The sequence below is a fragment of the Cnephaeus nilssonii genome, assembly GCF_951640355.1.
Source record: "Cnephaeus nilssonii genome assembly, chromosome: 1".
Taxonomy (NCBI): Eukaryota; Metazoa; Chordata; class Mammalia; order Chiroptera; family Vespertilionidae; genus Cnephaeus; species Cnephaeus nilssonii.
In genome coordinates this window covers 42,657,495-42,679,118 of record NC_137072.1, presented here as the reverse complement: position 1 = coordinate 42,679,118, position 21,624 = coordinate 42,657,495, and the positions used below count along the sequence as shown (strand labels likewise).

Sequence of the window (21,624 nt, the reverse complement as noted above, 5' to 3'; positions counted from 1 at the left end):
TATATCCTTTCTTATTAGTGTTTCCAGATTCTTAGGATATATTCCTAGGAGTGGGATTACTGGGTCAAATGGGAGTTCCATTTTCAGATTTTTGAGGAGACTCCATACTGTTCTCCACAGTGGCTGCACCAGTCTGCATTCCCACTAGGAGTGCAGGAGGGTTCCTTTTTCTCCACATCCTTGCCAACACTTGTCGTTTGTTGATTTGTTGATGATAGCCATTCTGGCCGGTGTGAGATGGTACCGCATTGCCGTTTTGATTTCCATCTCTTGGATAATTAGTGACTTTGAGCATGTTTTCATGTGTCTCTTGGCCTTCCTTCTGTCTTCTTTTGAAAAGATTCTTGGACTTGGCTGTGCAAAAATTTTCAGAAGACTGGCAGCTAACAGATGCCAGCATGAGTAGGAACATGATTGAAGAAGTAGCTTCAACTTCTTGCTTTTCTACAATCTGCTGTACTTTAGTCATTAACTTCTTCAGATGACTCTATGTTGGCACCTCAGTCCCTTGTGTAGCTTTCAGTTTTCTTCTTCCTTTGCTTTGCTGTCATTAGGGCAGTACTTAGTCCTTTTGAGTGAAGGGACACAGGATGTTCTCTGGGTCCATTGTGGTGACACACGTAATGCTCTGGCACCCGAATTGGCTGCATTGCTCCTTCTGGAAAGATATAAAACACAACCTCTTCCCCACATTATTACTGAATCTGATAAAACTCTTGTCTGGTTTATGCTTCCTTCCACCTAGCTGACTCAGTGGAGGCTATTTGTACAGGAGGCCTGATGCCTTTCACCTGCTGTACGATCCTCTGCATCACAATTCAAAAAATTTTTAAAGTATAAAAAGCATGACTGAGCTTCTCTTGAGGTGACACATAATAACTGTCTCCCTCTTTTTGTTTTAGTAAATGACTTTAAGAGTACGATTGGCTCTTTCTACAATTGAGTGATATTTATTTTGCCAGATTCGATTAGGTTTAAGTCTTCAGGTATTTATCTCTAAAGTTGGCACAGGAAGGTGGATAACACGTTGATGTCATCGCTTCTAATAAAATATGGAAATTGTTGTTCTCAAATAACATTTTAAAGTCTGAAAATTAAATGAAAAGTTCCTCTGAATTAGTGTGCCCTATAGTAGCTGTTTCAATAATTTTTGCTATACTTACCACAAAAGCACTATTACTATGGGCTCCGTAGTAAAATCTGTTAAGGCATAAATAAGAGCTTGTATTTCTACTGAAATATAAGGGGTTTGAAGGACCTTTGTTACTTTAAGATGGCGGCCCCCAGGGGACCGGCAAGCCATGAGGCCAACATGGCAGCTGCCAAGTCAGGCAGTCCTCATGGTGACTGTACAAACTGTTAAAGCCAAAACTATACTGTAGACAAAACTTTTACCAGCTGTTTCTGGTCTTTATTAGAATTGTTTATAAAAATATTGGCTTTTCATTTAGCTGAAAACTTTGATTATAATTTAATAAGCTAATTTATTTAAGTAATTAAAGTAGGTATCTTTATTTAAAATAAAGCAAATTTACGTCTGATTTCACAAGCCGCAAATGTTGCCCTGCCTCTAGCTTAATGTAGGCAGCTACATAAGTTAGGCAGTAAAAGATGGCTTCTAATTTGTTCCTAGATTTTACTTGGATTTAATGATTTAAACATTGATTTCTTATGTAACTTAATTTATATGAGATCTTGATTATATTTTAAAAGGCTAATTTATAAAATAACTTAAGTAGGTATCTTTAATTAAAAAGCAAAGAAACTTATTCAGTAAAACTTATAGGTCTGATACTTTATTGGTCTGATCTAAAAGCAGGGCTTTTGCCTTTTTAGAAATTCTACTGCTGTTGAAAAATTTGGCTATATTTAAGAAATATATTGTTTTTGCCCTTCTTACAGGCGAAAACCTTTATAACATTTCATATATATGTATAAGTAAAATATATTAATTTTTTATTTGATAAAGCTTTCCATGCGATCCCAAGTATCACTCAGTTTAATTACAAAAAAAAATATTTCTTTTAAGAGAGAACAGACTTTTGAAAAACATTTCGGGGCCCATGAAATGTCTAAAAGTCACTCTAGTCTTGAAATAACTATATAATATATATATATATTATCTTTCCAAGTTATTTCACACACACATGATTTAAAGATTACATTCCTAAATTATCCTAAAGAATATCAACTACATTTAAACTGGACCATAGAATTAATCTTCTTTTTAAAACCAGACCAATAACTAACATATTTTGAATTCCTAATTATTAGAGAAAACATAACATTTTATTTTCTCAAAAGCACATTTTTATATTTTAGGTATTTAATTACTATATTTATATAATTTCTCCTAATTCAATATGTACCTTAAAGTTTCAGAGCTTGTAAGTCAAATATTTAGTAGTTCTTTGTTAAAGCATCTACTTTGGATAAATTCTATGACAGAGACAAATTTACTTATTTTCTTGAAGGCCTTAAAAGTTAACTTTTTTAACAAGGTTCATTAGCATTTTAAAAAATACTCTTTATTATGAAAATGTGAATCCTGTTGCTGGAATTAGCTTGAATTTCTTTCAAGAAGACTTTTCCGCCATTTTTCTTAGGAAAAAGAAATAGTTCTGGGTTTTTAATTTTCTATAGCTTTGCAGAGAGATTCCAGCTGAAGACAATCTAAATGTCTGAAATCAGGCTATGCACGCATTCTGTCTTACAGCTAAGTTCTCTCCTCACTAGCACAGAAATTCCAGATACATTTCTAAATTGTTAAGACTTTTTCATGGCGAGAAAGGAAACTTTTAATTTAACATACTAGGAGAGTGAGCTTCCATATTGGATCACCACGTGTCTCTCCCTTCCCTCACATCCTGCTTACTTCAGGGGAAGCATCAGCCACAGATCTGGCTGAATTTCTTTTCATGCTTAAAAGATAGACAGATCTCAATTTTTTTCTTTCTTGTTCACTTTCTGAATTAATAACTAACACCTAATTTGGCCAAGATTTGCATTTTCCTGTGAGTTCTCTTATAATTTTTAAATATAACCTTAAGTAATCTTATTGCAAGTAATCTTATTGTGGGAGAGCAGATAGCCCTGCCCTCTCCTGCCACCTTTGAATTTCTCTGCACCAGAGACAGGTTCAGCAGTGGAGTTCCACTTATTACAGATTTTAAATTCCATACACAAACTAAGATTCTAATTTGAACAAGAAAACACATTATTTTGTGATCACATAGACTTCAAAATTTGCCTCTAAAGGGCACTTTCTCAGACTCTAATAGTCCCATGCTTTACTCCCGACTATCAAAACATTTCTCCTCACTTACTTTATCAAGTGCACTCTTTACCTTGAGGAGTTCCTCACCGTGCTTCCCAAGTCCTCAGGTCCCTGTTGTTCGGGCGCCAATTGTCAGGGCCAGCCTGACGGTTGAACCGGGCTGAGGTAGGGAGGTGGGAATTGAGAAAAGAAAGAAAGACGGGAGAGCGGGATCGGGAGGACTGCCAGCCATCGATCGACTGCAGACGCTTTATTAACTGCATAATGCCTTTTATACACAAATACTGAATGGGAGGTCTGTCAAGAGGAATGTACTCTCTGTTCCTCTTAATCTCTAAGATAAAGCAGGAAGCCAAATTCTCGGTAAATATTTACAGACTTCTGATAAGCTATGAAAGATCGCTCTCATTCTGCTGACAATAGAAAAGTGCCATCAAAACAAGTCAGGGAACACTGTGTGGGAAGGTACTGAGCCTTGTCAGTCCCTTCGGGTACAAGGATCATGTCAGCTTACACCCGGTCTCCAACATTTCCCTTGTGTCTTTTCTCAGAAAAACCGAGTAGTGAGCACACTACTGAGTTGGAAAATATGAAATCCTTGGTTCACAGACTGTTTACAGCCTTGCATTTAGAAGAATTTCAGAAAAAGAGGGAGCACCATTTACTGGAGGAAATTGACCACCTGAAGGGACAGCTGCAGCCCCTCGAACAGGTTAGGAAACATCACAGTTGAGTCTGAAAATAATACCCAGTTTTTATTGAGTGCTGACCACGGGAGAATTTTTCTACAAACTAAGGTGAGGTATTCACCAGGGTTCTGGTAATGGACATTCCCCTTATGTTGGAGACCAGGTATAAACTAATGCCGTCCTTGCACCTGAAGGGGCTAGCAAGCTCGGGACCCTTACCCACACAGCTTTCCCAGACTTGTTTGAATGGCGGTTATCTGTAGAATGAGAGCAACCTTTGTAGAATGAGAACAGCCTTTCATGGCTTATTAAGACGTCTGTAACTATTTTACTGAGATTTGCTGTACCAAGAATTTGTCCTTCTGCTCTGTCCCTCCCTTAGTGGTTAAGAGGAACAAAGAATACATTCCTCTTGAAAGACCTCCTATTCAGTATTTGTGTATAAAAGGCATCGCGTAATTAATAAAGCCGCCGCAATCTCTCGAAGATTCGCAGCCCTCCCAATTCCCGCTGTCCTGTCTTTCTTTCTTTTCTCAGTCCCACCTCCCTACCTCAGCCCGGTTCAACCCGTCAGGCTGGACCTGACAAATTGGCGCCTGAACAGGGACTGAGGACTTGGGAAGCAGACGGTGAGGACCTCCTCCAAATAAAGAGTGCACTCGATACGGTAAGGGAGGAGCAATTTATTGATAGTCGGGAGTAAAGCATGGGACAAGTAGAGTTTAGAGAAAATGCCCTTTAGAGGCAAATGTTGAAGTCTATGTGATCACAGAATAATGTTGTTACTTGTTCAAATTAGAATCTTAGTGTGTCTATGGAATTTAAAATCTGTAATAAGTGAAAATCCACTGCTGAAGCCGCCTCTGGTGCGGAGAGATTCTGGAGTGGCAGGAGAGGGCAGGGCTATCTGCTCTCCCGAAATAAGATTACTTACAATGAGATTACTTAAAGTTACATTTAAAAATTATAAAAGAACTTGCAGGGAAATGAAAATCTTGGCCAAATTGGGTGTGAGTTATTACTTCAGAAAGCGAAAAAGAAAGAAAAAATTTAAGATCTGTCTTTCTTTTAAGCATGAAAAGAAATTCGGCCAGATCTGTTGCTGAAACTTTCCCTGAAGTAAGCAGGATGTGGGGCAAGAGAGGGACACGTGATGATCCAATATGGACGCCTTCTCTCCCAATATGCTAATTTAAAGTTCTCGCCATGAAAAAGTTTTAAAAATTTAGAAATACATCTGGGATATCTGTACACATGTAAAGAGAAAGCTGGTATAAGGCAAAATGCGCACACGGTCCGATTTCGGATATTAGATAGGTCTTAAACTAGACTTAACTCTTTACAAAGGCTACAGAAATGAAAAATCCAGAACTGGTTCCTTTTCCTAAGAAAAATGGTGAAAAAGTCTTCTTAAAAGAAATTCAAGCTAATTCCAGCAGCAAGATTCGCATTTCCATAATAAAGAGTAGTTTTTAAAATGCGAATAAACCTTGTTAAAAAGTTAACTTTTAAAGCCTTCAAGAATATAAGTAAATTTGTCTCTGTTATAGAATTTATCCAAAGTAAATACTTTAAAATAATTAGAATTGGATTTGAATATCAGAAATTGTTAAAATATAAATAATATATTGATTATAAAGATATAAGTAGCCCAGATAACTGGCTACGCCCTTTGTTAATAGAGGAAAGGGTAGATGCCCTTCCCCCAGCAGAGCTACTAGCAAATAAAAAGTAAAGTTTATATTTGCCTCATAAAAAATCTAGAGGACAGAATTAAATCTATTAATTGATTATGTCTTGTGTTTTAGAAATTTATTCTTAAGAATATAAAAGTGTTATTAATCAAAGAACTGCTAGATGTTTGACTTACAAGCTCTAAAGGTTTAAAGTACATATTAAATTAAGAAAAATTATATAATTATGGCAATTAAATACCTAAAATATAAAAATATGTTTTTGAGAAAATAAAATGTAATGTTTTCTGTAATAATTAAGAATTTAAAATATATTAGTTATTGGTCTGATTTTAAAAAGAGGATTGATTCTATAATCCAGTTTAAATATAATTGATATTCTTTAAGATAATTTAGGTATATAATTTTTAAAGCATATATACAAATATATGCATATATATATTTAATCTTTCCAAGTTATTTCAAGACTAAGAGTGATTTTTGATCATCTCATAGGGCCCCAATATGTTCAAAAGTCTGTTCTCTCTTAAAAGAAATATATTTTTTTAATTAAACCCATTGATACTTGAAATCACATGGAAAGCTTTATCAAATAAAAATTAAGATTTTTTACTTATACATATATATTAAATGTTATAAAGGTTTTTGCCCATAAGAAGGGCAAAAACAATATATTGCTTAAATATAGCCAAATTTTTCAACAGCAGTAGAATTTCTAAAAAGACAAAAGCCATACTTTTAGATCAGACCAATAAAATATCAAACCTATAAGTTTTACTAAATAAGTTTCTTTAGTTTTTAATTAAAGATACCTACTTAAGTTACTTTATAAATTAGCCTTTTAAAATATAATCAAGATCTCATATAAATTAAGTTACATAAGAAACTAATGTTTAAATAATTAAATACAAGTAAAATCTAGGAACAGATCAGAAGCCACCATTTACTACCTAACTTTATGTAGCCTCTTACATTAAGCTAGGGGCGGGGCAACATTTACAGTTTATAAAATCAGATGTAATTTACTTTATTTTAAATAAAGATACCTACTTTAATTACTTAAAAATATTAGCTTATTAAATTATAATCAAGGTTTTTAGCTTAAAGAAAAGCCAATCCTCTCTAATAAAATGGTAATATGCAAATTAACCATCACTCCGCTACATAAGCCACACCCACCAGCCAAGCCACGCCCTCCAGCCAAGCCACGCCCACCAGCCAATCAGGGCGAGTATGCAAATTAACCCCAATCCAAGATGGCTACAGCCACAGAGAGCAAGGTTTCCCAGGTAACAGAGGAAGCCAAGCTTTCCATAGCCATTGCAGGCCTAAGCCTCCACTCAAGCTACAAAGTTTCAATTATAGAAGGTAAACAAATTCAAACAAATGGCGGCAGATTGGAGCTTGAGAGAGCAGGCCAGGGTTGCCGCTGGCAACAGGGGAAGCAAAGCTTTCCGCACACCCTGGCCGGGCTCACCCGCTTAAGGCTACAAAGTTTCAATTGTAGAAGGTGAATTAACTGCCACAGAAATGGCTGCCGCCCCAGGCTACAAAGTTTCAATTGTAGAAGGAAAATAAATTCCAGATACCAGGGCCTCCACTTGCATTGCTAGGGGGCGTGGCCAGCCTGCAAACCACCACAGGCCCCTCGCTCAGGCTGCTCCACACCCCAAGGGAACCCCCACCCTTATCTGTGACACCCTTCAGGGCAAACCAGCTGGCCCCCACCCGTGCACCAGGCCTCTACCCTATCTAATAAAAGAGTACTATGCAGATTGATCATCACTGCAACACACAATATGTCTGCCCCCATGTGGTCAAAGATCCTGCCCCCATGTGGACACAAGATGGCCACCACAAGATGGCCAGCAGGAGAGGGCAGTTGGGAGGCACCCGGCCTGCAAGGGAGGGCAGTTGTGAGGGACCAGGCTTGCAAGGGAGGGCAGTTGGAGGTGATCAACCCTGCAGGAGAGGGCAGTTAGGGGTGACCAGGCTGGCAGAGGAGGGAAGTTGGGGGCAAACAGGCTGGCAGGGGAGCAGTTAAGCATCAACCAGGCTGGCAGCGGAGTGGTTAGGGGGTGATCAGGCTGGCAGGCAGAAACGGTTAGGGGCAATCAGGAAGGCAGGCAGGCAAGCAGTTGGGAGCCAGGAGTGCTGGATTGGAGAGGGTACAGGCTGGGCTGAGGGACAACGCCCCGCTGTGCACGAATTTCGTGCACCGGGCTTCTAGTATCTTTATAAGCAAGTTAATTAAGTATTCTAAGGAAGTTACTAAGGCCTTGTCTATACAAAAAGAAATTAACAGCCAGTTTAAAATTAAATTGCCATACCTAGAGCAAAAAATATCCTTACATAATATAATTCTATAATGTCATTGTAATTTTTGATATTTTACAACAGCATATTATACATTTATCCCAAACAAACTTACAAACTAATTCTTTGAATATTTAGCAGCAATTTATAAGGACATAAAAGGATTTAATCCCTTCCACTGTGTGGAAGGCCCCTTAGGAAGGCACTTGAGCATTCTATATTGGCCCTTCTTGCTCTTTTTACCAAGAGGGACCCTCTTCTCACAATGTAATTGCCCGCAGCTGTTGCCTGAGCTCTCTATTCATACTGAGGTTGAAGCCTCATAGTGGCTGGTACCATAGATCTGTCTCTTTCCCAATGGCGTGAGCTCGGCCCTCTCTAGAGAAGAAACCTGGGTTCCCCAAGATATGTGATCAATGCCAGGGCCCCGCCAGCAGGAGAGGGGATCCCAAGGCAGGTGCTGGGCGTGGAGGCCACAGGGGCATAGGCTACCAAGGAGACAGAACTGAACCTCACATCACCCTGCTTGGCCCCGGAGGATGGCTGGTTAGTCAAAGACGGGTAAGATTCCTCAGGGGAGGAACAACCTAAGACAGGCACAGTCGCAGAGGGGCCATCAGGAGAGAACTTGGGGGTCAACAGAGGTGGGGCACAGAACCTCACCCCCCCAACATTACAGGGGCCTGAACTCTAGCCCCTTCTGAGGGAGGTCTTCTGCCCCATGGCTGCTTCGTGCTTCCCACGCCCAGCCCGGATCGGGACCCAGGCAACAGACAGAGACTTGGCCCAGTTCCCAGCTCAGATCGGGACCCAGGTAACAGAGACGTGGCTAACAGCAGCTGCCCTATATCTAAATCTAGCCTACCACCAGGAATGCTCAAGGCTTTCTCAGGGATACAAATAATCCTTTCCATTAATATTTACAGGGTAAATTAAGATTGTTATTAAAATGTTAAATTTAAAAGTAAATTAGTAGTCAGCCTTACTATAAAAGTACTTATAATATAGCTAGCTAGTCACCTATAGGTTTAACCTTCAAACTACAGCCCTACAGGTTACATATTATAAAAAGAAAGACAAAGATTCTTAAATAAAAATAAAGAGGTTTCCTTCAAATATTATAGGAATTATATTAAAAGCCTATATATTTAGCCTTTTAAACTAAGGTAAATAATTTATATTTTTCCTATCTAATAAGTTTTATATAAAATTAAAGATTAATAGCAAAAACTTAATGTCATTTATTATCCATAATCTAGGACAAGTAAAGTTAATAAATAAATTAAGCTTTATTTCAGATTAATTTAAATTAGCTAATTAAAATAAGTAAGTATTCATAAAAACTTAATTATACTAGACAAAAAACTGTTCCTAAAGTATTAACAAAACTTTAGTAATAGTTCATCTCATAGTAAAATTACTTAACATACAATAAATCCAAAGCAATCATATTTCTGTACAAAAATTAAAAATAAAAGGTTATCAAGACTACATTAAAAAATTTTACAAAAGCCTCATAATAATACAAAAAAGGAGATTAATAGAATATTTTAAAGCAAATATCCTAAAAGTAAATTACATCAAGTCTTAATTGCTTTAAAATTTTTACTCAAATATTAATTTTCATTTATAATACTAATAACAAGATACCCATAAAATCTTATAGTATTAAAATTAGCCAAAGGAAAATCATTTAAACAAAAATCAACAGGATCCCAAATCTAATTTGCAGGAAAGATTTCTTTATTAATCTTTGGTCGAGAATATGTTTATATATTTCCAGAAAAGCCCATATAGATTCCTGCAGCAACGGATCCCAGAGAAGACCTAATAGAACTAACTGTTCCAGCCACGGAATAGGCAGTAGCCCACAAGAACAAAGGTAAAATAGTCCAGAAATAAAAATAGTAAAGATACCTTGCCATACTAGCAGTCAGCACCTGTACATTGCTACAGGTTGCCCAGGACCAAAGGCAAGGAAGGTCAGTATGCGTACTTCCAGATCATGTGTGCACACTCTTCTACATAAAAGTCAAAATATTTAATATTTTATATTCTACCAGGAACCCTGGCTTACGGGTTTACTTTATTTCTTTTTTTTTAAAATATATTTTATTGATTTTTTACAGAGAGGAAGGGAGAGGGATAGAGAGTTAGAAACATCGATGAGAGAGAAACATCGATCAGCTGCCTCCTGCACACCCCCTACTGGGGATGTGCCCGCAACCAAGGTACATGCCCTTGACCAGAATCGAACCCGGGACCCTTCAGTCCGCAGGCTGACGCTCTATCCACTGAGCCAAGCCGGTTTCGGCTACTTTATTTCTAACATAGGGAATAGTATTAACTACCACATTAAAAGAATCATTGCCTCAAGCATTAACCATTTTTACAGATAAATCCAATTCTAGAAAGGCTAGATCTACTACAGCAGAAAACACAGGTCCTTCAAACCCCTTATATTTCAGTAGAAATACAAGCTCTTATTTATACCTAAACAGATTTTACTACAGAGCCCATCAACCTATAGTAATAGTACTTATATAGTAAGTATACTAGAAATTATTAAAACAGCCACTATAAAGCACACTAATTCAAAGAAACTTTTCATTCAATTTTCAGTCTTTAAAATATTATTTAAGAATGACAATTTCCATATTTTATTAGAAGCAATATTCTCAGTATATTATCCACCTTCCTATACCAACTTTAGGGGTAAATCCCAAAAGACTTAAACCTAATTATATCTAGCAGAAGAATGTCACTCAATTGTAGAAAGAACCATTCATACTCTTAACATCATTTACTAAAAAACAAAAAAGGGAGAGACAGTTGTTATGTGTCACCTCAAAAGAGGCTCAGTCATGCTTTTTGTACTTTAAAAATTTTGAATTATAATGCAAAGGATCGTACAGCAGGAGAAAGGCATCAGGCCTCCTGTACAATAGCTTCCACTGAGTCAGCTAGGTGAAAGGAAGCATAAACCAGACAAGAGTTTTATCAGATTCAGTAATAATGTGGGGAAGAGGTTGTGTTTTATATCTTTCCAGAAGGAGCAATACAGCCAATTCGGGTACCAGAACATTACGTGTATCACCACAATGGACTCAGACAAGCTCCTGTGTCCCTTCACTCAAAAGGACTAAGTACTACCCTAATGACAGCAATGTGAAAGAAGAAGAAAACTGAAAACTACGCAAGGGACTGAGGTGCCAACATAGAGTCATGTAAAGAAGTTAACTGAAGTGCAACAGATTGTAGAAAAGCAAGAAGTTGAAGCTACTTCTCCAACCATGTTCCTGCTCATGCTAGCATCTGTTAGCTGCCAGTCTTCTGCAAAGTCTTACGCAGCCAAGTCCAAGGACACCAGCAGCACAAGAGACTTTCTTTCATTTAGTAGCTAAAAATGTTAATATGTTCATAGTTTTGATTTCTCTCTTATTGTTTTATTATTATTTAATAGCCATAGTTTTGCTCTTAACATTCAAGTTTTAAAAATGATAACATGTATATAATTTAATTTTACATTGGCATTGTTTTAATATTAGAGCTTTATTATTAATATTTAAATTTTACTTTTATTATTAGTATCTTAAAATTAAATAGAAAAGGGGGTCTGTTGGAGACAAGGTATAAACTGACGCCATCCTTGCACCTGAAGGGGCTAGCAAGGCTGGGACCCTTACCCACACAGCTTTCCCAGACTTGTTTGAATGGCGGTTATCTGTAGAATGAGAGCAACCTTTGTAGAATGAGAACAGCCTTTCATGGCTTATTAAGACGTCTGTAACTATTTTACTGAGATTTGCTGTACCAAGAATTTGTCCTTCTGCTCTGTCCTTCCGTTAGTGATTAAGAGGAACAAAGAATACGTTCCTCTTGACAGACCTCCTATTCAGTATTTGTGTATAAAAGGCATCGCGTAATTAATAAAGCCGCCGCAATCTCTCGAAGATTCGCCGCCCTCCCGATTCCCGCTGTCCTGTCTTTCTTTCTTTTCTCAGTCCCACCTCCCTACCTCAGCCCAGTTCAACCCGTCAGGCTGGACCTGACACCCTTACTCTTCTGTATGAAGATTTTTAAAGAAACAGCAAGTCATATTACAAAGAAAATGCTTAGTTTGAATGATTTACATATACTCATGTTCTCCTTTAATCCTCACAGTGAGCCACGAGTTTGGTACTGCTATCTTTCTCATTCTTCAGATGGGGAAACGGAGACAGCTAAGGCACATAGCTAGTCTGGAGAGCCAGAGCCTGAACTCCGGTGGTCTGACTCTAGAGCTGCCACCTTAATCTCTGCTCTGCTTCCTCTCCACGGAGGGCTGTGATGTCTCTGGAATGAGTATAATATGAGCTGGGATTCACTAGCTGCACTGCTACCCCAGTTTCTCTGTCAGAGATAGGCCCACGGCCCCAGCTCTGCTTAACAGAACTGCAACTGGAGAGTTAGTGATGGCTTCCTAACATCTGAGGTTAATCAGTGGCGGAGAAAAAAACTTTTCGGGGGAGGAGGTAGTGGCGTCTGTTTTAATTTAAGGGGAAAAAACTGCATTTCTTAAGTCAGTGATTCTACTTGTGATTTTGAAAAAGGGTAGGTGTAACTTTGTATATGAATAAAAAATTTCTGGAAATAAAATAAACTTTTAATAGTGATTAACTCTTAGGCTATGTAGGGATGGCTGAGAGGGGGACTTTTTACTATTATTTATTGGATTGTATACCTACATTTTAATTTTTCTTTACTTTAAAAAAAGTTGGTGATATGTTTATTAAGAAAAAAAAGTTGGCCAATGGGAAGTTTTTCTCCCACTGTCCTCCCAGTACCATATACCCACACCTGTGAACCATCTCAGATTTTATGTGCAAATGCAAATATGTTACTTTTTCCCTTTTTCAGAAGAGGACATGGGCTATTACACACTATTCTTACCTTTTTTCAACTAACAGTATCCAAGCCTACCTCATTTTATTTCTCTTGGTTTTATTGCGCTTCATATATATTGCTTGCTTTTTTTTTTTTTTTTGCAAATTGAAGGTAAGACCCTCTACCAGCAAAAAGATAACAATTTGCTAAAGGCTCAGATGATGGTTAATAATTTTGGAAATAAATTGTTTTTAAATTCAGGTATGTACATTGCTTTTTTAGATGCAATACTGTTGCACACTTAATTGCGGGGGCCTGATGCGGCGGGGGCCAAACATGGCGGGGATCTCCCTTTTCTGTGTCCCGCGCGGAAAGAGAGATGAATGAACCGGTTCTAAATGGAGGCGGCCAGGGATTGAGAAATAATAGAAAATAAAGAGAGCAAGATGCAGAAATAGATTCACAAAGTTGGGGGCTGGGTGGGACGCCATTTTGTCTTCTAGAGAGGCAGGATGACGATGACCCTGAGCCACACAGCAGGTTTATTTTATATCCCAAAAATCCAGGAAGTAACACCAAAATTTAGGATCAAAGGAGCTTATTTGCATTCTTAACTAGGCCCCAGCATTACTGGATTTACATATCTAGACCCGCCCCTGCTGACACCTGGGCTGCTATGAAGTCAGAACTGATTAACATGTCCAGCCTCATTGGGGAAGCATGTTCCCAGGGCGTGGCTCTGTCTACACCCTGAGTTCAGCTGACGATAATTAAAAGAAATGCCCAGGTGCCTCCCAGGCGGCCCTCTACACTTAATAGACTACAGTATAGTGTAAACATAACTTTTATATGCACTAAGAAACCAAAAAATTCACGTGACGCACTTTATTGCAATGTTCACTTCACTGTGGTGGTCTGCAGCTGAGCCTGCAATATGCTGGACGTGTGCCTACATCCTGGAGAGAGCTCCATAGGGCTGCATAGAGAGCTTCTTCATTACAGCTGCATAGTATCTTGATGGATAGATGGATAATTTTAGGTCTTTTAATCTTTTTTTTAAAAAAATCTTTATTGTTCATATTATTACAGTTGTTCCTCTTTTTTTCCCCCCGGTTCCCACCCCACCCCACCCATGCCCTTAGCTCCGCTCCACCCGGTTCCCACCCCACCCCACCCATGCCCTTACACCACCCACTGTCCTCATCCATAGGTGAATGATTTTTGTCCAGTCTCTTCCCAAACCCCCCACACCCCTTTCCCCCCCAAGGATTGTCAGTCCACTCCCTTTTTATGCCCCTGATTCTATTATATTCACCAGATTATTCTGTTCATCAGATTTTTTTATTCACTTGATTTTTAGATTCACTTGTTGATAGATATTATTTGTTGTTCATAATTTTTATCTTTACCTTTTTCTTCTCCCTCTTCTTAAAGAATACCTTTCAGCATTTCATATAATTCTGGTTTGATGGTGATGAACTCCTTTAGCTTTTTCTTATCTGTGAAGCTCTTTATCTGACCTGCAATTCTGAATGATAGTTTTGCTGGGTAGAGTAATCTTGGTTGTAGGTTCTTGCTATTCATCACTTTGAATATTTCTTGCCACTCCTTTCTTGCTTGCATAGTTTCTGTTGAGAAATCAGCTGACAATCATATGGGTGCTCCCTTGTAGGTAACTAACTGTTTTTCTCTTGCTGCTTTTAATATTCTCTCTTTGTCTTTTGCTCTTGGCATTTTAATTATGATATGTCTTGGTGTGGTCCTCTTTGGATTCCTTTTATTTGGGGTTCTGTGCACTTCCTGGACTTGTAAGTCTATTACTTTCACCAGGTGGGGAAAGTTTTCTGTCATTATTTCTTCAAATAGGTTTTCAGTATATTGCTCTCTCTCTTCTTCTGGCATCCCAATAATTCGGATGTTGGTACGCTTGAAGTTGTCCCAGAGGCCCTTACACTATCTTCAAATTTTTGGATTCTTTTTTCTTTTCCAGTTGGGCGTTTTTTGCTTCTTTGTATTTCAAATCTTTGACTTGATTTTTGTGGTCCTCTAGTCTGCTGTTGGATCTCTGTATATTATTTTTAATTTCAGTCAGTGTATGCTTAATTTCTAGTTGGTCCTTTTTCATATCCTCAAGGGTCTCACTAAATTTATCAGCCTTTTCTAGAAAATTCTTGAAAAACCTTATCACGGTGGTTTTGAACTCTATATCCATTTCTTTCCTCCATTTCTTTCATGTGTGACCTGTTTCTTTGTCTCCGCATTTTGGTTGCTTCCCTGTGTTGATAGAGTGGCTTTGTGTGCTAGGTGTCCTATAGGGCCCAGTGGCTCAGCCTCCCCAGTTACCTGAGGTGGACACTCTCAGGTACCCATTGTGGCTGTGTGCACAGTCTTGTTGTAGTTAAGCCTTGATTGTTGTTGGTATCACTGGGAGGAATTGACATTCAGGCCAATTGGCTGTGAGGATCAGCTGTGTGTACGATGGGAGAACTTCTGTGCTGGAGACACCCTTATGAGGCAAGGTGGGGCTTCAGTGGGGCTTTGGTGCTCACTGAATCGGCTCCCTGAGTGTGTCCCTTATGGATCTGAGGTGTTGTAATCTGGATGGTCCTACTCTGACCCTGGGTACACTGGCTCTTGAATCTCCAAGGAGGTGCTAATTTAGCCTCTTCCTGAGGCTACCCAGCAGGAGCTACAGAGACATCTAAAGATTCCTCTTCTTTGTTTGGGTTTTGGAGATGCCCAGATGAGGCCCAGCTGTGAAGAAATGCAAGCTGCTGTGGGGCCTTGGGCCTTCTTTTGGATGTTCTGGGTCTCTCAGACTCAGCTGCAGTTTGATAGGTAAGTTTAGATTTCAAAGGAACAGGCCATTCATATGCAAAAGCCTCTGCACACAGCTGGGATGGGGTGGAATCTCAGGGCAGAGCAAACAGTAATGGCTTCCCATCAGCCCTGCCCTAAGAGGCCCCAGGGTCTCAGTGTCCTGCGGTAATCACTGCAAGCACCTCTGAGAGAAAGCCACCCTCGAGTTCCACCTGCTTCCAGATAGTCCAGTTTCTCCCTGTATGAGTTGGGTCCCCAGAGTCTCACCTGGAACTGGAGTTGAGAGCAGTCAGGAGCTTGTGTCTCCCTCCGGCTTGAAAAAGACAGCTGCGTACTCAGTTGCCAGCCCTCTCCGCACGCGCGCCTCCGTACCTCTGCCTTCCGCACCTCCTGATTCTCAGTGTGCTTTTCTCTTTCCTTCTAGTTGTAGAATTTCCACTCAGCCAGTCTTCCTCTGGTTCTGGATGATGTCCATTTTGTCTTTTAGTTGTAGTTTTGAAGTTGTTGTGTGAGGCAGCAAGTTCAGGTGTTTACCTATGCAGCCATCTTGGTTTCTCCTAGGTCTTTTAATCTTAAAAATGAATCTGTCATGATCGCTTGTGTGCAGGAGCACCTGTAGGATGAATTTCCAGAAGTGAAATTGCTGGGTTGAAGAAAATCAGCATGTAATTTTAGGGAGGGTTCAGAGGATGGCTTTTGAGTTTTCATTGTATACTCATCTATTCTATTTAACATTTTTTATGAGCAGGTATTACTTTTATAATTCAAAAATAATTTATTAATGAACTGATTAATGTATATGTTTTATAAATTCTGTGTTTTCATAAATCAAGCCTCTTTAAAGTAACAAATATGCACTATTTTTGTTCCTTTTCTTGAAAACTGAGTTAACCATCTTTTCATTTTTCTCAGATGAAAGCTAAAATTGAAGCTCCCTCAGCAGCTAAAACCAGTGGACTCCTGTGGGCTGGATTGGCGCTGCTGTCCGTTCAGGGTGGGGCATTGGCCTGGCTCACTTGGTGGGTGTACTCCTGGGATATCATGGAACCAGTTACATACTTCATCACATTTGCAAATTCCATGGTCTTTTTTGCATACTTTCTGGTCACTCGACAGGTGAGTAGTTTGTTAGGAAAATAGTAAGTTAGAAAATCTGCAAATAATTCTTTATCCAAGTCAAGTAATGAGCAATAAAGCCTTTTTATTTCCTGAATTATTGCTCTCTGGGTTGTTATCAGCTGATAAATTTTCTTGTTCTTTTTCATGAGGATAGAGATTTATATCCAGCCCAGAGAAACTATATGTAATTTCTGTAGAAAAATAAATATTACAACTCAGAGATTACTCCGTTGAGATAACACATTAAATTTATGTTCTTTGTTCCCTCATCTACAAATAAAATTGAATTTCTGTTGCAAAACACCCAGTGTTAGGGTCGCCGAAGGAGGAACGCACGAGGCCAAAATGGGTAAAGAATTATAAATTTATTGTTATATCTGCGAGCAGAAGGGCTGAGACCAAAAGAGCATCAGGGGCAGAGTAGGGGGAACGGGATATTTATATCTCTAGTAAAGGTCAGTCAGAGTATCTGGTCAGACCAGGTGCAGGTGGGGGCCTGGTGTAGGCAGTTCACTGAAAACTGGGTGAGGCATTTTACTGGAAACTGAATTCCGTTAATCATAAAACTTATCCTCTCTAATAAAATGGTAATATGCAAATTAACCATCACTCCGCTACATAAGCCACAACCACCAGCCAATCAGGGCGAGTATGCAAATTAACCCCAGCCAAGATGGCTACAGCCACAGAGAGCAAGGTTTCGTAGGTAACAGAGCAAGCCAAGCTTTCCATAACCCTTGCAGGCCTAAGCCTCCACTCAAGCTACAAAGTTTCAATTACTGAAGGTAAACAAATTCAAACAAATGGCGGCAGATTGGAGCTTGAGAGAGCAGGCCAGGGTTGCCGGCGGCAACAGGGGAAGCAAAGCTTTCTGCACACCCTGGCCGGGCCCACCCACTTAAGGCAACAAAGTTTCAATTATAACCCCAACACAAATGGCTGCCGGCCTCGGAGGGAGCCCCAGGCTTGGCTTAGCTCCAGGCTACAAAGTTTCAATTGTAGAAGGAAAATAAATTCCAGATACCAGGGCCTCCACTTGGGTTCCCAGGGGGCGTGGCTGGCCTGCAAACCACCACAGGCCCCTCGCTAAGGCCGCCCCACACCCCAAGGGAACCCCCACCCTTATCTGTGACACCCTTCAGGGCAAACCAGCTGGCCCCCACCTGTGCACCAGGCCTCTATCCTATCTAATAAAAGAGTAATATGCAGATTGACCATCACTCCAACACACAATATGTCTGCCCCCATGTGGTCAAAGATCCTGCCCCATGTGGACACAAGATGGCCACCACAAGATGGCCAACAGGAGAGGGCAGTTGGGAGGCACCCGGCCTGCAAGGGAGGGCAGTTGAGAGGGACCAGGCCTGCCAGGGAGGGCAGTTGAGAGGGACCGGGCCTGCAAGGGAGGGCAGTTGGAGGTGATCAACCCTGCAGGAGAGGGCAGTTAGGGGTGACCAGGCCGGCAGAGGAGGGAAGTTGGGGGCAAACAGGCTGGCAGGGGAGCGGTTAAGCATCAACCATGCTGGCAGCGGAGTGGTTAGGGGGTGATCAGGCTGACAGGCAGAAATGGTTAGGGGCAATCAGGAAGGCAGGCAGGTGAGCAGTTGGGAGCCAGCAGTCCTGGATTGTGAGAGGGATGTCCGACTACCCGTTTAGGCCCGGACATCCCTGGTGTATCGGGCCTAAACGGGCAGTTGGACATCCCTCCAGGAGTCCCAGATTGGACAGGGTACATGCTGGGCTGAGGGACAACCCCCCTCCGTGCACGAATTTTGTGCACCGGGCTTCTAGTAATGAGAATAATAGGAAAATTGCCAGGAGGGGCAAGAGCCCAGGCAGGGCATAATAGAGCGCAAGAATGTGCCTAAAACCCAGTAACTTTAGCTTTATCTTGTGATTATTTTGTCAAAAATCTCCATTTCTCTTTTTCTCCCAGTATGTATGATTTCTCTTCCCAGCTCGTTTGCTTTTGAAAGTAGCAGCTCATCTCAAATGAGACTAAATGTTTTCCTTGTGTTGCCTTATGCTTGCTCTGGTAGCTACTGCAAATATTTTACTCATCTGCCTTTGCTTTAGTGTTGCTAAGGCATGTATCTTTCTTGCAGAGGCATTATGTTCATTTAAAACATGTTCTCTTTATTTTTTAGGATTATACTTACACAGCTATTAAGAGTAGGCATTTTCTGCACTTCTTTTATAAGAAATCAAAGCAACAGCATTTTGATGTGGTGCAATACAACAAGTTAAAAGAAGATCTTGCTAAGGTACTTTATTGCAAACACAGCATCTTATATAGCTGGTCTTGTATGGGAGCCAGAACTTAGTGTCAAGGAAATACAATTGGTGGCTTATTGTCACCGGTTAAATTTTTGATGCATTGCGGTTTGTTCTGTGAAATAGTTGACTTGTCTGATACTATTCCATAGCCTACAATTTTATTGTCTTCTGTATTTGATATGGTGATAGCTTTAAATGTGTATGTGAAAATGTCTTAAATGACTTTGAGATAGTAAAATAATAGTTTTCAAAAGAAATCTTTTTCTAGGTGAGTGTGTGTTTTTAAAGAAAACAACCCAATATCAGGCTCATTTACAATTTGTCACCTATTAAGAACATAAAAGAAAGAATCCTAGGAAGGTGGACACTAATAAAGAATTTTAAGCTCTTAACAGGCATTTGCAAGTTCTGCCTAAAACTAAGAGAATCAGTGTGGTGTTCCTCCTTTCATGTTTTCCAGTTGTCAGATGAGCAAATGGAGGTGCTTAAGGTCACTTGCCCAGGTATACACAGCTAGAAAGTTGGGAGACCAGGGTATGAAACCAAAACGTTGTCTTCGGAACCTATTTCTTTGGCAGCTTTTAGGCCTATTTTTTAGGCCGCCCAATGGACTCATTAGCTTGTTCAGGAGGCAACTTCTCAACATGTAACTCAATTTTAAATTTCTCTTAGTAATTTTATAAGAAATAAATTCTGGTAAAAATATCTTCTATTGCTCAATGTATACTCATTTAATAGCCAGTAAGCATCATATCTTTTATTACCTGTACCTTCTCAACTATCCATTCCTCAATTGAAAAAAACACACCAAGATATTACTAAAATTAATTTTGTAATCCAAAAATTAGAGTTAAAGAGACTTAATTTTTTTATTTATTTCATATAATCAGTACTTAAGAGAAATATAATGATGCTTTAAAAAAATTTAGTGGCTACTCTTCCATTTGAATGATTCAATCCAAGAAAACTAAGGAGAGTTCTTCCAACTAGTTTATAGAACTGGGCATTTAAGACTTAAAGGAGCACTCTGTGAAGTATTCATTTTTTAAGGTAATAAAGTTGAGGGATAAAAGGGAAGCTGACAGGTTACAGAGTGGATTTTTTGGTTTTGTTTTGTTTAAATTTTTTGTTAATCCTCACCTGAGGATATTTTTTCCCCATTGATTTTTAGAGAATGGGAGGTAGGAGGGAGGAAAAGAAGGAGGGAGAAGGAAGAGAGATACATTGTGAGAGAGTCATATCAATTGGTTGCCTCCTCCATGAGCCCCAAACAGGGCCAGAGATCGAACCTGCAACCCAGGTACCTGCTCTTGACTGGGAATCGAACCCAGGACCCTTCGGTCCATGGGCCAGCACTCTCACCACTGAATCACACTTGAAAACCCATTATAAATGGAAAAACTAATATAACAAGAACTATAAGAATGTATTAGAAACCTTAAACTCACCTTTTAGGAAAGGATCCATATAAATTGAAATATTGTCGGCATTTGTCACTAGTAACTTAGTATACGGATTGACCTAAGGAGACATTTTCTCCCCAGCAGTCATGCTCATGTGTTTCCTATGCTTTCTGATCAAGGACTTTTCTTTCCTTGTTGACAGGCTAATGAGTCCCTGAACCGGTTACGCCGCTCTCTCTATTTGCAAACACAAGTAGAGGAACTCAATGAAAAGAATTAATCTTACATTTTTAAATGTCATTGAATTTTTTCATTATGTGTTGATTTTGCAACTTAGAAACTGGAACTTTATGAGTTTTGAATTTCACTGTTTCAGTATCTTTTCTTAATAAAAGAAAATGCTTGCAAAATACTGGTATTCTTGCGAGTTGTCACTTGAGATTTTTGGTTTGTGGATTTTCACTGCTTGTTGAGGTTTAATGCTGGAAGGAGCTTGGATGCGTCCATCAAAATCAAAGTGGCTGCTGGTCAGTTGGCACTTACGCTGACAGCCTGTCCTGAGTTCATTGCCCGTGCGGAGGGGAAATAGGCGTGTGTTTGACATTCTTAGGCTTCGTTTAGAATCATCTTGTCATTTATTTATTTTTAAAAAGTTATTCTCATTATAGTGACATATAATAGTGTACTAGTTTCAGGTGCACAACATAGAGATTCAATATTTATATATTTTATAAAGTGATCACAACAAGTCTAATAACCATCTGTCACTGTACATTTATTTCATTTTAAATACATAGCTGTTGGAAGACTTTTATAATCTATACTAATAAAAGGGTAATATGCAAATTGGTCACGATGCCCTCACACCAGGCTGTGTGGGGTGACAAGGCCGGCAGGGGGGTTAGCGAGGGACGACCAAACAGCAGGCTGTGTGGGGTGACAAGGCCGGCAGGGGGGTTAGCGAGGGACGACCAAACGACTGACCAGCAGGCTGCATGGGGTGACCATGCTGGCAGGGAGGGCAGTTAGGGGCGATCAGGCTGGCAGGCAGAGGTGGTTAGGGGTGATCAGGCTCGCAGCGGGGTGCAGTTAGGGGCGATCAGGCAGGCAGGCAGTGAGCAGTTAGGAGCCAGCGGTCCCTGGGATCAGGCTGAAACCGGCAG

The 21,624-nt window shown here is 39.7% G+C and overlaps 1 protein-coding gene across 1 annotated transcript; it reads left to right on the top strand.

The window, feature by feature from the left end:
* Window positions 1-3,779: 3,779 nt before the first annotated feature.
* Window positions 3,780-20,779, top strand: LOC307102147 (calcium uniporter regulatory subunit MCUb, mitochondrial-like; the record flags this gene model as incomplete). The annotated part of the gene is made up of 4 exons (XM_079775624.1): window positions 3,780-3,989; window positions 16,575-16,778; window positions 18,929-19,045; window positions 20,664-20,779. 4 exons carry the CDS (start codon window positions 3,780-3,782, stop codon window positions 20,739-20,741), a joined length of 609 nt encoding a protein of 202 aa, XP_079631750.1. The 3' UTR covers window positions 20,742-20,779.
* Window positions 20,780-21,624: the final 845 nt, after the last annotated feature.